The sequence below is a fragment of the Condylostylus longicornis genome, unplaced genomic scaffold (genome assembly GCF_029603195.1).
Source record: "Condylostylus longicornis isolate FDR11 unplaced genomic scaffold, ASM2960319v2 ptg000077l, whole genome shotgun sequence".
NCBI classification, from domain to species: Eukaryota; Metazoa; Arthropoda; class Insecta; order Diptera; family Dolichopodidae; genus Condylostylus; species Condylostylus longicornis.
The window spans coordinates 1,578,248-1,597,207 of record NW_026578045.1 but is presented as its reverse complement, the minus strand read 5'-3'; the positions used below and the strand labels follow the sequence as shown (position 1 = coordinate 1,597,207).

The following is an 18,960-nucleotide window of genomic DNA, read 5'->3' as shown; positions in this document are numbered from 1 at the left end:
TTCTAGGTGACCTTTTTATATATTTTTTTTTTATAAATATATTTTTTTACACCTATACATATAATACGTGTATATAAAATTAATCTATTTACTTATGCATAATAAAATATATATATATATGTATATTATATGTATACGTATATAATATACAAATTTGTCATATTATCTATTATACAAATTTATTCCACACGTACATTTATACATAATATGTATAATAAAATTTTAAATTTATTTTTATACATGTGTTTAATTTATATAGTTTATTCTATACAAAATCTATTACGTCAATGAAAAAAGGTTATATTTAATTATAATAGAAATGCATATTATATAGAAATATATATATATTATATATGATATATATAACAAAATGTATATAATATGCATTGCACATTTTATAAATTATTTGCATATTTATTTTTAGTATATATACAATAATATTCAATTAATACATTTTATATTATAATATTATGCCTATATCTCTCTATATATATATTATTTTATCATATATACATATAATTAAAATTATATTAAATGCATATGTTGCATCAAAATTTTCAAAGAATATAATAATATAACAGTAGAAGAAAATAATATTATATGAAATTAAAATGCATTTATATACATACATATTATTATTATTGTTATACTAAGGTAAATAATAATTTTTACTCATAATATAGAAGATATTTTATAGAAATATAGTGTCGTATAAGCTACTATGTGTTCGTATATTTGTAATAATGATCATAATCAACAACAGACCTCTCGAAGATAGCTAAAGAAAATTTATATAAAATATTTTTTTTTTCTTTTTTTTTTTAATTTTATTATTATTATTATTATTATTATTATTATTATTATTATATTCTAAACAGGATAAATTCACGTATATTTTATATAAAATTTATAACATATATTCTTTTTTTAATAATCATATTTAGTTAGTGAATATAAAATATTATTATAAAAGTATATTCTGTAAAAATATTATTATGTATGTACATCCCTGTGTACATGCAAAGTTTTTAATTAATTTCATCATTTTGTATTATCCTTGTACTCAAACCTTATAGAATTTTCATATTTTGCTTTTCTTTTTTCTTATCGTCATTTGTTAAGGACATTCGTTTTTAAGAAGAAATTTTATTTTTTATTTTATATACGAGTACTTTTTTCTACTAACTCTATGCTTTTTTAAAAATAATATATGTATACGTAGCTATTTCTTTTTCGTAAAATAATAATTTTTATATATTCAATTCTATTAATATATAAAAATAAAATTAAAATATAGCATTAAAAAAAAAATAGGCGAATAAAAATAACACGTCATATAAATAGCAGAAAAATATGCCTGTAAAAATAATTTATAACACCTATCTCTGTAATAAATTAAGCTTTGTGTTATTAAAAGAATTTCTGTTAAAATTTATGTAGTCAACAGGAATTTGTGTTATTCTCCTTATGATGAAAATAAAACAGAGAAAAGAAAAGTAGGAATGTAAAAAAAACAAGAATTTCTTTTATCTATTGCTCTTTTTTTTCAGTATGTTTTCAAAAAGAATTGAAATTGAGATTATAAAACAAAAAACAAAAATATTACTCACTCACTATTGCTTACTAAAAACACACTCTCTTGCCTGAGAAATGAGTAAGAGTAATTTAACATTACATTATTTTGTTGTACATATTATTTATGTTATGTTATAGGGAAATATTCTTAATAGGATTAAAAGCTTAATTAAATACAAATATTATTTGAGTTAAATTTTAAAATTGAAAATCAACATAATGTATAAGCAATATAACATATTTTAGTTTAGAAGGATTTGAAGTAATAAATAATATGTACTCTAAAATAATAATATTAATTAAAGTAAGGTAATATGGTTAAGTTAATGTTCAGGAAAAAAATTATAAATTGGTTTACAATAATATTATAATATGAAAATTTTTATAATTAATTCGAATTTACTGCTTTTTAATATTAAATGCTGATTTTGCATACAACATAGTAATCTAGCTCTTCCATTGGCTTATTATATTATATAAAAGATTTTGAACGTAATAAATATTTAAATTTATTCTCATTTACATTATCATTCACATTACCAGTTAAAATTACATTACCAGCATTACTTCTTACAATTTAATGATAAATTATATAACTTGCATTAATAAGGACTGAAATTGAATTCCAAATTAAGTCCGTTATATAATTTATATTTAAAATAGGTGAAACATAACATTTCGAGGTGAAACATGGTAGTAAATTTAAAAAATTAATAAAAAATTGATATTATAAACAATATGTTCTAATACGATTCTAATAAGAATAGAAAAGTTAAAAAAAAATGTGCTTAACTGAATACGAAATCAGAATTAATAAATTTCTTATATCAGATTAGATAAAAATATTTACATGGCTTACATCTATGTTACAAAAATTATAGTACAAAAAAATATATAATCGAATTAACTGTAAAACATTCAATTCGAAAATATTTTAAGAAAAAAGCTTTTTGTACATCGAATTTTCGAAATTATATGGAAAACTTAAAAATAAATTTTGTCAAAGTCTTCTTTTTTATTTTTTGTACATTATAACATTTTTTAAACATATTCTTTTTCAAGTAACATAATATTAAAACTGGATTCCTATTACTATAACATGAATACCTACTATTTCTATTTCAATTAAGTATGTTATTACTGAATTTTAAAATATCTAACTTAAATATGTATAAGGATAACATTTTCTCATATACTAAAAGGGTAAAAAATTTAAGATTTGAGAGAATTTAAGAAATAATTTCATGTAATATAAATGTTCGATTAATTTCGACAGAATTTCAGTTCAGAAAATTCTCTTCTCTTTCCTTTGGAGAGAAAAATAATAATGGAATAGAGAGAAACATAAGAGATCCGAACATTTAAAAATATAACAAATAAATTTATTCGGACGAAAAAAAAAGAAAAATTTTCTATTCTCATCCTAAAAAGGATAAAGGATAATAAAAAAAATAAATGGAATTTTTTTATGATTTTGAGTATAATACAGATTATATATATGTATATAATACAGATTATTATATGTATATATGCATATATAATTATTATATATAGTATAGTTATATTTTCATATTAAAGAGTATGCGTATGACGAAGAATCTATTACTATTAATATATGTTTTTCATGCATGTTTTCTTAATTTTCTTAACCATATTATTTTATATAACACTTCTAATTTTTCGAATATTTTACACTAATACTTAAAAAATAGAGTAAATACATAAGTAATATTGCGTATATATAAAAAAACATAAAATGTGTGTCAATTACTTAAGTGTTATACATTTTCGAAAAATTTTCATATTATATACCAAAAATTTATATTTATTAATATAAGTAAATAGAAGAATTTTTTATGGTATACATAAAATTTTTTTTCTGTTTCGAATTTTTCGAAAATATTTTCGAAATTTACGAAAAAACATTTTATTCGAAATTACAATATTTTCCAATTAAATTCTCATTTTCTTTTTTCTACAAAATATATAAAAAAAATTTTTACAATGAAATCACAATTTTTTCTCATGGGGAAATATTATACCCTCTCTCATTTTATTATAAATAAAAAATTTTTATTCTCTGTATAACAATTTGTTATATAATATAATTCGAAGGATTTTCAATGAAAATTTTCTTTTTTATTTTGATTTTTCTTATTTCATGTTTCGAGTACTGAAAGCAATAATAGAGAAAAAAAAACAGAAAAGAAAAAAATGAGAAAAATTAAACAACAACAAAATATAAAAAAATAATAGAACTGAAAAGAAAAAAAGGAACTGAAAATTCATATTATGTATACGAAATCAAAATAAATTGGGAAAAGCAAAAAAACAACAAAAACAATTGAAGAAAAAAGAACTTTATATCCATTTTTAAAAAGAATTTTTTCATTTTAGTTGTAACGAGATCGTCGTCGGGTTTAAATGTGTGCGTCCTAACTAAAATCACTGTGTACGCGCCATCATTATTCTTTGTGCAATTCCTTATATATTATTATAAATTATAATTTCTTATTTTTCTCTTATATTATTATAATATTATATTGTGTATATTTTTACAATAATAAATCAAATAATTAATTAATTATTATTATAAATATAATTAAAATTTTATTTAAAAAAAAAAAATTAAAATAAATTTTTTTAATTTTTAATTAAAATATTTCTGTGAAAGAAAAAAATGAGAATATAAAAAATATAATTAAAAGAAAAAAGAAAAAAAAAAAAGAGAGAAAATCAACAATATTATACGGAATAAATGTAAAAATATATAAGAAAGAAATGTAGAAATAAAATTATGTATTAAAAAAAATATATTTCAAAATCAGAATTGAAAATAAAGAAAAAAAAAAATGAAAATTGAATAATAATTTAAAATAGTTGTTTATATATGCCTATAAAACATATATAAATAAATAAGAAGAAATATATAAAAAAAAAAAAAATTAGAAAATAAATAAGAAAAAATGAAAAAATTAAGAGAAAAAATTTATAAAATATATGGGAATTCGCAACGTATTACTTTTAAAAATACCACGTAAAACGGATAATTTAGATGAAGATCAAAAAAATAAAATTATGACAAAATCGTAAAAATATAAAAGAAAAGTAAATAAATAAAATAAATAATTAAAAAAAAAAAAATTATTAAATACAAAAAATTAATTTTGTATTTTATTAATTTTTTATATATATATATATCAGTTGAAAATATTATAAAAAAGTTAAAAATTAAATTATAAGTAAATTTAATCAAATATTTTATGAAAAACAAAATGTTAGTTTTGAAATAATATATAGAAAAACAAACTATAAAATAATTAGTTAGCGCAAAAATTTACTAACGGTATTAAATTATATTTAAAAACGAAAATTAAGAAATCTCGCTATTATTCTTTTCCCAATTTATTAATAATGTTATACAAAGTAAAGAATAAAAAAAAAAATATTATAAATTATTTTTTTTTATCTTCGCTTTCGGCCACGCTTTAATTATAAAATATAAATCTTTTTCCAGTTTTTTTTTTTTTTGGTTTAATTTTTGTTTTCTCATCTTCTAATCATTAATAAGAGAAAATATATATATATATATATATATTTATATTTATTCCTTCAATAAATAAAATTGTTTTGTAATATTTAAATTTATTGTCTGGTGCTACGAATTTTAATTGCCTAAGTTTTAAATAAATAATTCTTGATTATATTTTTAAAGTATTTATTTATATTTACATAAATAAATATACTTACAATACGTTGATATATATATATATATATATATATATATATATATATATAACATAATATACATATATATATATATATATATATATATGCGTATTATTATATAAAAATGTATACATAAAATATAAGTGGGAATAAAGAAAAGAAAAACAAAATATTAAAATATTTTTATTTTATAAAAAAAAAAATTTGTATAACAAATAAAATTATATGTATATATGTATATATATCGAAAATAAGAAATAAATAAATAAATAAATAAAGTGTTTACATAAATGAATAATCGAAATATTATTGAAAATATTTTAATTAAAAATTAAAATATTTAAGAGTTATGAAAATATATATATTTTTGTTTTTGTGGGAATTAAACTACAAGAGTTACAAATTGTTACTGAATATCATAAATAATCAAAATATTATATAAAATAAATTGAATTTGTTTTGATAATATTATGCATAATTCATGAACATTGAACTAATATTAAATATATAATTAATTACAAGTTATATACAAGTTAAATTTGAGAGATATAGAATTGAATTTTGACAAACACACAAAAACAAAAACATGTGCGGATGCAAAAAGAACACAAATTCTTCGACTTGGTTAATCAAAAAATAAATTTTTGAAATAGCAGAATTATAAAATTTTAAAAATTCAGTTTTTGATATAAGCTATGGCTAATATATTATACAAAATTCAATGATAAATCAACAATATTATACAATTGAAAAATTTAAAAAAAAATTATAATTAATCCAATCTTCCCTGTTGTTGTTCGTTTCAAATAACCCTCGAATTAAAGACAAAAAATTTAATACTTAGTATTAAAATTATTTCATTATTTGCTATGTGTTTCATTATTTATTATAATATTATTATAAATTAAATTTAGAAAATTCTTCATATTAAAATAGTAAAAATGATATTAATAATAGTATTAATGATATTATTAATAATATAATTACAAATAATTCTATAATATAATATATCATAATCATAATATTATTAACAATAATAAAAATTTGTTTAAAATTATATACAAATAAAATTATTAAATATATTAATTAATAAAAATATACTGATGATTATTAAAATATTCATTAAAATAAATAATAATTATTATTGCTGATAATTAATTTTATACAATATGTAATTAAATTGTTATAACACAATAAATAATTTATTTTAATAAATATATAATAGCCTATATACATTATTTATAATGTATACAAAATATAAATAAATAATTTATACAAGTATTACAAAAAAATAAAAATAAAACACACAATAAGTTTTTAAATAAACAGTAAATAGAAATAAAATAAAAAAAAAAAGTAATAATCATTGAAAAATTATATTGTGTGTCAAAACAAAAAAAAACAATCTTTGAAATTACAAAAAAAAATTTTTTTTTTCCTGTTTAATTAAAAAAAGGATAAACATTTGTTTTTTTTTTTGTTTTAAAAATTTAAGGCTAAATATTGAGAAAAAAAAAACCAATTTTTTTTTCTTCTTTTAGCAAACTTAAATATGAAAAAAATATATATATATAAATTCTATGTATTTTTATATGTGTGCCTGTGTATATTCAAGAGTGTTTATATATTGTGTATATATATATATATATATAAACAATGAATGTATAAATATATTAAAAATATATATAATTAATATATATATAAACAATTACATATATATTCACATATTATATATATATATATATTATACTTGTATGTACATATTCATTAAAAAAAATAAAGAAAAAATAAATTAAAAGTTCGAAATAGCCTAGAACTGTTCTCAAAAAAAAAAAAAATTCAGGAAAAAGTAATATAAACGCAAAAAAAAAAAAAAAAAACAAAAATATGAAACTAAAGGAAAAATATTTTTGTTATACACACATACAATTCTTTATATATACTAATATATAACTGTGATATATATAGAATATATAATTATATACCAATATTATATTATATAGCATATAATGTACATTATGTATTACATATAACTTAGATATATACACGTACATAAATTGCATAAATATATACCAAAATATATGCTAATGAAATATACTGCTATAATATAACACATTTACGTTACTCTTATATATAATAATAACAAGATATACTCGTAAAAGAGTATAATTTAAAAAAAAAAAAACAAGAAAAGTGAAATACAATTACATATTTTGTTTGAGTCCTTTTTTTTTTTTTTTGATTCCGAGAGAAAAATAATAATAATAATACACACTTTTATATATCTTCTATATATATATTATACATACGTATATATAACATTATATTGTATATTATGATAAACTGGTATACACATTAGAGTTATTTCGAAAATTTTCCACTTTTTTTTTGTTTTTTCTCTATATCGTTTTATATTAATTTTTGTTTTTATTTCTGTTAACGTCATTGCTATTTTATCGTTGTCGTAGTTTATGTCCTTGTCGTGCCGTCTGTTAGTGTATAACATTTTTAAGTTTTTCTTTTCTTAATTTTGTATATACACAGCAAAAAAAAAATATTATGAATATTTATTATATGTACATATTATATACATACAAATATATATATTATTAATATGGTATATAAAATTGTATGTATTATTCATAAAAATAGAAACACACATTTTGTTATACATAAAAAATTTATTTTCGCAAATACACATAATATTGTATACATGTGTATATTTTTATACAAATTGTATTACAAAAATTTGTTATTTTTTTCTCTTTTTCGCAATTGGAAATAATTTTGTTAAATTATTTTTTTTTTTGTTCTGTGTAACAATATGAAGAAGAAAAAAAAGAAAAAACAAAAATGATGACAAAAAAAGAGAAAATTAAAAAAAATTTCCACTTTTTTTTTTTTTTTTAATTTGATTTGATTATTTATAATTGCTTTATGCAATTGAATAAAAAAAAAATATTAAAAGTAAAATTTGAATAAATGGAATAGCAAAGTTATTATTTACTTAATTTCAAAACGCGTTTTCAAGAATAAATAATTTAGAACAAATATAACCTAAGAGAAGATTTTAAAAACCAAAACATTATTAATTGTGAATTTTGTTCAATCAGAATTGAATGGTTTTAAATTAAATTTTTCACCAAAGAAATTGAATTCACTACAGTTTAATTAAATTTTAAATCAAATCAAATAAACGTCGTGAATAATATTTGATAATAAATTAATATTATTGCTATTCTTATAGCTTAAAATTTCAAATTCAGTTTCGATTTCTTGTTTCGAAGTGTGTTACAATGATAACAAAATTGAATATTCATTTCAAGTTAATCCGAAATTTTGTTTAGAATAATTGATTTAATTTGAATATAACAATTTATTGTTTAAGAAAAAATAACTTTGACTTATAACATCAATATTATATTAAAAAATTCTTTATTATAGTATAATAATAATATTTTATTTTATCATTCAATTAATATTAATATGGAATTGTGTACATTCTAAAATATAAAATAATCTAAAATATTTTGTTTATAATGAAATAAATGTGTGTATATATGAAATGTAATGAATTATGTAGTAACAGTATTACAGTTTAAATGTAATTATTTTACTGGTACCATAAATTTTCTATAATCTATAGTAATTTCATCTTCTATAATTCGAATCATTATTGTGAACAACAAGTGCATTTCTTTTCATGAATTTATTTTTCCAATTTAATATATTTTAATCATTAATTTTAATTTATTTAGTAAAGAGCATTGATCTTTTAGTTGATTTTAAAAAAGTGCACTCCACACTTCTTATAAGTATTAAAAAATCTCAAACAAAATATCAGTGTTGCGATTTCCTTTATACAAGTTCAATACTCATATCGAATTTCTAAAATTTATTAAACAAAAGTATAGAAAATCAATTAACAATATAAATTAAATAATATTATTGTGTTCATTTAGAAATTGATTAAATCTCAAAAATCCCTATTAGAATCCATTTCCATTAGAATCATTATAATTCTCACTTCTAAATAAAATGAAATATTACTGAAAAATAATTTTTCAGTTTCATATTTTGCGTTTAAATAGACACTACACAATTAACTAATAACTCATAAAATATGTACATACAAAAACATATGCAATATATTTAAACAATATAATATGCAATATAATATAAAATACATACAAGAATTATTGTAATTTATTATAATTTTTGAATTTAATACTATTGTAAAATTATATAAAATTACAAAATTCAATATTAATTTCTAATATTCAATATTATTTATACAAAAAATCCATCTATATACAAAGTCGACAAAAATCTATATATACTTAAATTCAAATAAAAATATATATGAAATGGAAAATATTATTAAAAATTTAAAGATGCACAATATTTATATTACTAAAATAATTATAAATGAAATATAAATTACTATCAAGGAATACAAAACCAATTTTCATTCTTCTATAATAAATGGAAAATTAAAAAATTATAAAACAAAATTTGGAAAGCTACAAGGAGGAAAAAAATTAAAACCAAAACGAAACAAATTTATAATTACAAAAAAAAAAAAACAAACCAAAATGGATTAATTGAAAAATGAAATTAAAAAATTAAAATTGAATTTTAGAAAAAAATCAATTTAAATGAATTTTTTACATCAAAATCGTATAATAAACTACACTATACAACACTATTACTTAATACTACCAGTCCAGAAGAGAAATTAATAAAAAAAACAACAAAATATAATAAAAAATATCATTAAACTAATTATTCCAAAAAAATAATAAAAATTACAATAATTTTTAATTAAAATTTAAATAAAACAAAATATTATAATTTAAAATAATAAAAATAATAAAAAAAAAATTTTTCGTTATTAATTACACCTGTGTTTAGCAACCATTTTATAAACGCTGTCAATGTCACAATATTAGGTTTAACAAAAAAGAAAAAAAAAAATTCAAAATAGAAAACATGAAAAAATAAATTTTATAAAAAAAAAATATAAAATAATAAATTATTTAAATTTAGGTTCGAAAAATCTTCAGAAAAAGAGAAAAACCAACTTCAATAAAAAATAAAATCAAAAATATCGTTGATATTCAGAAAACAAAAATTAAGATAGTTAATAAAAAATAAATGTTATACTAATTTAAAAAAAGAAAATATAAAATTATTTATTGTAAATTATAATAAAAATTTTAATAAAATTAAAAAAAAAAAATATAAGAAAACAAAAACTACTAATATAATTTAATTTAATTATCATTATATACTTTTAATTTTAAATTAATTAATAATACTATTATATTATAAAATTAGGAAATTTCAATAATCTAATATTAAAAGAAAACAAAAAATTAATATTCTTTAATCGAAAAAAAAAAAATCTATTTAACAAAAATACTTACAATATATTTTTTAATTACTTTTTAATTTTTTTAAAAAATTCATATAAATTTTTATTCTATATTAAAATATATACCTATTATTAAAACTTAATTATTATTATTATTACAATATAACATTATAATTATTATATTAATAAAATACAAAACAATAAAACACATAAAAAAAAAGAATCAATGACATTGTGTTCATTGGGAATTAATTGGTGCTATAAAAATATTTAAAAGTAAATAAAGTAAATAATTATAAAAAAAAAATTTAAATTAATTAAATAAATAATTATTATTTAAAATTAAAATATTAATGAAAAAAATTTCGCATTAATTATAAAATTAATAATATATAAAACATACCATATACAATATTAGAATAAAAATTATTTTTAAATACAAATAGAGTAGGAAAATTAATAATTGAGAAAACCCAAAAAAAAAAAAATTATAATAATTATAATAACATTTAGATATTATTATTTCAACCTAACATAATAAATAAATTACAATTTTTTTTTTAGGTTCAAATTTTTTAGAAAATATAGAAATTATAATAATCTCGGTGTTTATATATATAAATAAAAATCAAGGTATATGAAAACGCCTCAAAAAAATAACAAAAACTATATAATTATATAATAAACCTAATATTATAATATTAATTTATTAATAATGTACAGATGTATATATAAATATAACATATTATTTATAATAAAAACCTTGTATATTAAAATTAAATAATTATTATATGATATTATTATTTTTCTGTTAAAAGAAAAGCATAACCTTAAAAAACAAAAAAAATTTATAATATAATATAAATAGTAGTAATAATAGGTAATAATATAATAAACAGCTAAAAAAAAAATTAATTATTAATTAAATGAAAACCTGTTAAATTAAAACTGTAAATTAAAAAAAAAAACAATTAATTATAAAATTATTAGAGAAAAAAAAATGGAAAATATTCTATAATTTCTTAGTTAATAAGCTGTATATAACCGGATTGAAAAATCAAAATGAATTGAGCACTTGTGATTTGATTGTATATAAAAAATAAATAAATAAATAAATATTACTATATAAACAAAAAAAAAAAATTATAAATAAAAAATTTTAATTTAAATAATAATTTCAAATTTCGAAAACCCAAAACAAAAAAGAGGAATAATAAATTATTATAATTATATTGTTATATAATTATAAAACATTTATTTATAATCCATAATATAATAAAATAATTTTAATTTATATATATATACTAATAATTATATTTATATTATTATTTATTAAAATAATAAAAAAAAAAGAAATTCTCTTTAATACACAACACACATTCTAACTCTCTCTTTCTCTTTCTCTCTCCTCTTTGTATTATAATAATTATAATAATATATAATAATTAATAAAATTTAAATAATATTAAATTAAATTTAAATCGGAAAAAAAAACCAAGAAAAAAAAAACTATCATTTAATTTATAATTTTAGATATTATATGTAAATAAATTAATAAAATTTAAATTCATAATTATTATAAAAAACAAAAGCACAGTCAAAAGACATAACATAATTATTTTATAAAACTATTAAAATCAAATTATATATATATATATATATATATGCATAAAAATTATTATTAAATAATAAAAAAAAAGGAAAATTTGATTTTAATTTATAAATTATATGAAAAACTATATTATTAACCTAAAATTAACCTTATTATTAATTAATTATTATCAATTTAAAAATTTAAATTAAAAAACAAAACCAAAAAAAAAATCAACTAAAAATATATATGTAATATTAAATAATTATAATAAAAATTAATTGTAATAGAAAATTTTCGGTTCTCTTGTTTGTTTTTTTCTGTAATTACAGTAATAATTAATTAAACTAATTAATTTTTCAAAAATTATTAAAATAATAAAAAAAAAAAACGATTAAAAAAAGTTAACAAGGTGTTGTTGTTTATTTTTTCTTTCTTAATTAATTTCTTATTTTATATATTTAAAATAAAATAAAAATTATTTATAATAATAATTGAATAACAAAAATATAGTTAATAATTAATTTAATAAACTTTAAGAAAATCAAATATTAAAATAAAAAAAATTAATAATAGATAGAAAAATGTAAAATCAATTTATTTGTATAGAAAACCAAAGATAATTAATTGATACTATAATAAAATATTTTTTTCAAAATAAAAATTTAAAAAATTTACCCAAAAAAAAAACAAAAATATCAAATTAACAAAGAAAATCTTTAAAATATTTTTATAAAATATATTTGTTTATTATAAAAATTTTATTTATTTCATTTTTGTATCACGCATTTCTCTCAGTTTTTTTGTATAATATTGGAATGTGCAATTGTAAAAATTTAACAAAATTAATTATTTATAAATTAGATGCCCATCAAAAAACCTTATTAAAAGCATTTAAAAATTTCCTATACTTCAACTATTACAACTACTATAACAATTTAAATATAATAATTTTTATCTTTAATATAATATTAATATTAAATTGTATTGGAAATAATCAAAAAAATAATTTTAATTTAAATTATTTTATTAATAAAAAATTAAAATTTAATAAAATATCAACGATATTATTGAAAAAATATATAATAAATTATTTAATAAATAAAAAATTTGCATTAATTATTAAAATAATATATTTTAATAAATATCAAATAATAAAAATATTATTATTAAAATATATAAAAAATTTATTTTATAAAATTAAATTAAAATATTATAATATTATAAATAATTGTAATAATAATATAATAGAAATTTATAATAAAAATAAAAATAAAAATAATTGTGAAATTGGCAATCTATTATCAATTAATAGTAGCAGTTTCTCATTCTGGCACTGTCACAAAGCGATAACGGTGAATTCAGTAATAATTCAAATAATTCAAATAATAGTGATAAAAAAACATTCTCATTTCATTGCTGTTGCATGATAGTTGATATTACCCCGGTAGCACACTGTGGACCTCGTGGTCAATTAACATCTGGTAAAGATGTAGCTGCTGGTGGTAGTAGTGCAGCCTCGGATACTGGTAGTAGTCTTGGTGGTGGTTTAACACAATTTGCTAGTAATTTATTTCGTTTTGGTTCACAACAAAAACGTGGTGTTTGTGTATGTAATGCACAATGTCGTTTACAGCCATTAGGTAAAGGACCATTAGGACCAACAATAAAAACACATCACGGTTCATTAGATCGTCTATTACAACAAGATGATATTAAACATGAAGTAGCTAGAGAATTTTTACAATTAACTAAAAAAGATTCTGTTCCAACATTAGTATCTGGTCCTGGTTCTGGGAAAGCATTACTTGCTACTCCGCCACCATTACAACAACAACAACAACAGCAACAACAGCAGCAACAACAACAACAACAACAATTGTTAGATTCATCAATACAACAACAACAACAACAACAACAGCAACAAACTAAAACAATGCCTGAACAACCATCAAAAAGTGTTAAAGAAGAATTTGATAAAGGTGTTGAAGTTGAAAAATTTTATCATCAAATAAATGGTGATATTTTTGAGATAACGCGACGCGTTCGTGCTAAAGATGAAGATACAATGGAGCAAAAAATTATCCAAAGACGTGGTTCGTTTCGGCACCAAGGTATACATCATCATAAACATCATTTAATATGTAGTGCTAGTGGTAATGTTAGTGATACTGGTGGTATGACAACTGGTGGTGGTATATTACATCATCATCGTAGAGAGAAACCTAAACCACCACCACGTGTATCATCACGTCAAAAAAGTGCTGAAGCTGAACAGGCAAGACGTGATTCCGATATTGAATGGTTTAATAGAGATGCTCAACAGAGACATTCAGCCCGTTCTGCTGAAGCAGGTCCAGTACGAGATGAAACTATAGAATGGTTAAGTAAACAGCAAATTCCACAAAGGACTTCATCAGGACCAAGTGAAATTTCAATATTGAAAGATGAAATTCCAGAATGGATGTTAGAGTATTTACCAGCAAAACGGGATAAAATTGAACGTAAAACATCATTAGAACAACAAAAATATCATCAGCATGTGCATCAACACCAATATCAGACACAACAACAAAAACAAATTAGTAGCTCTTATGCGAAATCTTTAAAAGAGGAGCTTTCTGAGTTACTTAAAAAGCCATTACAAAGGCAATTATCTGGTCCAGGCAGTTCAGGTGAAATGTCATTTTTTAAGAGTGACATTGTCGAGTGGTTAACAAAACTTCAAACTACTTCGTCAAAACAAAAAGACGAAGGTGCAGTGCCTAAGCAAACCCGAATCGGTGAACATAAAAGAAACGGTAGTAGTGGTGGTGCTTTAGCAAGTCGTAGTTATTCACAAGAACAAGAACAAAAACCGAAAAAGCGTCATTCTTTCGGTCACAGTGATCGGGAAATAGAAAAAGAAGAAATCCCTGATTGGATACCATATCCTATTTCAAAAGCACCATCCGGTAAAAGTTTAAATATGCCTGGTAGTTTAATTGAATTACCTAGAACACCAAAAGATAAGCAACCACCTGAAATGCAAATGCAGCAACAACAACAACAAACACAACAACAATCTGATAGATCTAGAGATCGTAAACTACGACATTCAGCTAGTGAAGCAGTGTCGCCCTCCATTGAAAGAGCATTATATGCTATTCCGCGTAAAATCGAACAAAAATACCATTATGTGCCCAAAGATCAACTTGCATCGGTTCAACAACAAATGCAAACAACACCAAGCAGTAGCGGTCGTGATCGTGAATCAAAACGTGAACGATCACGTCGTTATCATACACAACGTTCAGCAACTGTTACTGATATGTCAAATGGTGCTGCACAATCTCGTTCTCATTCAAATCATCATAAACGTAAATCATCATCAGCTGAACGTGCTCCACGTTCTCCATCACCATGTACAGATCCTTTATGTCCATTATTACCCATATGTACGGACCCACATTGCTGTTATATGGAACCGTGTTATGATCCATGTTGTCATGAATGTCGTTGTACAAATTCACTTCCACGTTGCCAAAGTTCAAAATGTGTTAACGCAATCAAATGTAATTCACTGCCAAGATGTGCTGCGGATGTCAGTCGTTCAATGTTAATGATGCATAGTGGAACTGTTGCTGGAGAAGGTGATAGTGGCCAAATTTTCACAACAGCAACTGTATCTGCATTTCAACCAGCAACAGTAACAGCAACAACAACAACAACTCATACACATCGCTCTAGAATAAATGGTTCCACAAATAGTTTAAATTATTATCGTTCAAATTCACAACCTAATACATTACAACGTAATGATTCCCGTGCATCAATACCACGTGCTATTAAACCAAAAAATAATGGTGCTAGTAATCATATACAACATAATAAAAATGGTAAATTAATGAAATCAGCATCAGCTGCATCATTAAATTCACGTCGACGACGTCATAAAACTGTACATTTTGGTGAAAATTTATTACGTGAAGTATGTCAAAATCGTCGACTTATTAAACCAGAAACTCCGTCCGGTTCAGCACCAATGCAACCTAATATACAAATGTTATATAATTTTGTTGAAGGTGTATTAAGTGCATGGGTTGACGATGATGATGATCATAAATCTGGTGCTGAATCTGAACCAGAACGTGGTGTTATGTCGTTAAAACCGATACATCGTTGTAATCGTGTACGTTATCAAGTAATACGTCGTGTCGTTACGGAAGCAGCACAATTACGTGGTAGTTTAAAATTAGGTAATTCTAGATATCGTCATAGGCATTGGCGTGGTACAGCTAAAGAATGTAATGAACGTTTCCTAAGAAAGGTAAAGCAAACATTTTTTTTTTTTCCAAATAAATGTTATTTTCTAGCATATTTTAAGTACATATTTAAGAGAAAATATTAAAGAAATATTTTATTTTCAGAAATGATATTTAAGAAAATAATTCAATTCAAATAAATATGTAATTAATATTAAAAAAAAAAAAATTATATAACATGTTACAGTTGTTATACTCTATAACATATATTATGTATAATTATATTTCATTATTGTATTACCTATAATAATGGTTACGATTCTGAATTTGATTAATTGATACAAGTATAGTACAAGTGTTAAAGAAACAAAAAAAAAAACAAAAGGTACCTTTGCGTGTTTTAAATCTCTTGTCATCGTTGTTAATTTGAGTGATTTTTTATTTCTATTTCTGTTCTATTACTGGTTTAGTTTAAGAGTTGCCATTCTTATGAGAATTGATTGAAATTTATAATAATATTCTTTCTTCTTTCGATCACATTTTGGAATTATTTTAATATTACATTATGTACTTGTTATAGTGGTGTTATAAAGCAATAAAAAAATGTGTTTAATATTTAGAAGAACAGACTGTTATGAGCTACTTTGAACTGAATATATTATATACTGTTACTGTTATGATATACTATTAAATCTGCTTTTAACGCTGTCGCCCACGAAATTCTTGAAATTTCTCTAAATTTTTTATACGCAACCCAAAATTACTTTTGAAATTTTATATTTTTCGAGAAAACATGGAGTCTACGTGCTTTTTTTATTTTATTTTTAAATTAACAAAACCAATTTTATTTTAAATACTTTTTCTTTAAATTTAAATGGTAACCTTTTAGCCCTGATTCTGTTATTTACTGCACTAGTACATATTATTATATAATATTTATCGATTTTTTTAACCAAATTTTATAGTAATTTTATGTTATCGATGTTATTGTCATCACACTACATAATATCAAAAATAATAAAAAACACACCCATTATATTTAATGTGTAACTATTAACTACAAAAAGGAGCGAAAAAAAAAATTATAGTAATGAATTGGTTTTGATATTTTGTTTGTATAACACTATAAACCAATATTATATATTTATTCAAAAAAAAGCGTATATCTTTATACATTTTCATAATATAATTTTCTAATAGAAATTATTATTACAAACAAAAAATATCCTTTTGTTGAAATTTTAATAGTTTTGTTATTATAATATTTTTCTATTCATACCATCCTGATTCGTTTATTTTTTTTTTCAATATTTTAATATTGATTTCTTCTGTAAAGTCCTTTTTTTAACACTATATTTAAAGGATAATACTGAAGCTGGTCTTACATACAATAATAATTATTAAAATTTAATGTCAAAAAAGGATCTCTTGATTTTTACATTATAAAATAGAAAATCATTGATTTTTAAAATCGAAATATAAAATTAATTATGTATACTCATTATTATTATTATTATTTTTATTTGATAATTATGTTAGAAAACAAAAAAAAAAACAGGATCAATAAAAATTTTAATGGATGACTTTGTAATAATTTTGGTATGTTAGAGTTTTAAAGGAATATAAACTATAGTAAAGCTATAATTTGTTTTATATTATGCTTTGTAATTATTAATTATCAAAAGGATTGTTATTTATGATAAAATACAATATATTTTTATAAATAGTTTAATGCATAAAACAAATTAAATAAAATAAAAATTATTGTTATACACGCATGCTATTGATCTCTGCTTATGAAAGGTCACAAGTAAGAATGAAAATTTTTTTATTATTTTAAAAAATTATTAATTTAATAATTAAAAAAATTAATTCCTTCCATTAATAATTTTATTTATTCGATTAATTATTTCAAATTTTATTGAATTATTTTATTAATTAAATTTATGTAAGTTAAATTATTATTATACTGATTATATTTGACCTTTAATTATAAACGATATTAAAATATATATTTTAATATTATTATAACAAGGAATGTGTGTATCTTAAAAATTTTTATATTGGAACTCGATTAAGAATATTATAATGATTTATTTAATAGAATATACGGATTCAATACAATTATTATGACCGACTATGTTACTGACTTACAATATGCTATAAAAATGATATTATCAATTAAAACTTTGTTTTTAGGTCTTTGGTCCTTACTAAATAATTTTAGCTTTATGTTATAAAAAGAAAATTTTTTAACTAGAGCTTATGCTAAATTTAAACTATTAATAAAAAATTAGCCAGAAGTTTTCGCAGAACTTTTTATGAATCTGATTTTTGATATTACTCTATGACTTCATAATTTTTGTAGGATTTTATTTCTATACAACTATTTATACTGTCTATAATTTTGATTTACACATACTAGTATTTTGATTAGCATCTGA

General features: G+C 19.5%; 1 protein-coding gene across 3 annotated transcripts in view; it reads left to right on the top strand.

The window, feature by feature from the left end:
* The first annotated feature begins 3,754 nt into the window (after positions 1-3,754).
* Positions 3,755-18,960, top strand: part of LOC129612782 (protein still life, isoforms C/SIF type 2-like) — a 98,906-nt gene continuing 83,700 nt past the window's right edge. The window contains exons 1-2 of one of the 3 annotated variants that reach the window (XR_008697276.1): positions 3,755-4,683; positions 9,624-9,880. Coding sequence is in view for 1 of the 3 variants with exons in the window: in XM_055526547.1 (XP_055382522.1) it covers positions 13,699-16,581 (2,883 nt within the window). In the remaining 2 variants the exon portion in view is untranslated. Of the gene's footprint in view, positions 4,684-9,623; positions 9,881-13,136; positions 16,582-18,960 lie in introns of those variants that run through there. The other 2 variants (XR_008697277.1, XM_055526547.1) reach the window with 2 other exon arrangements.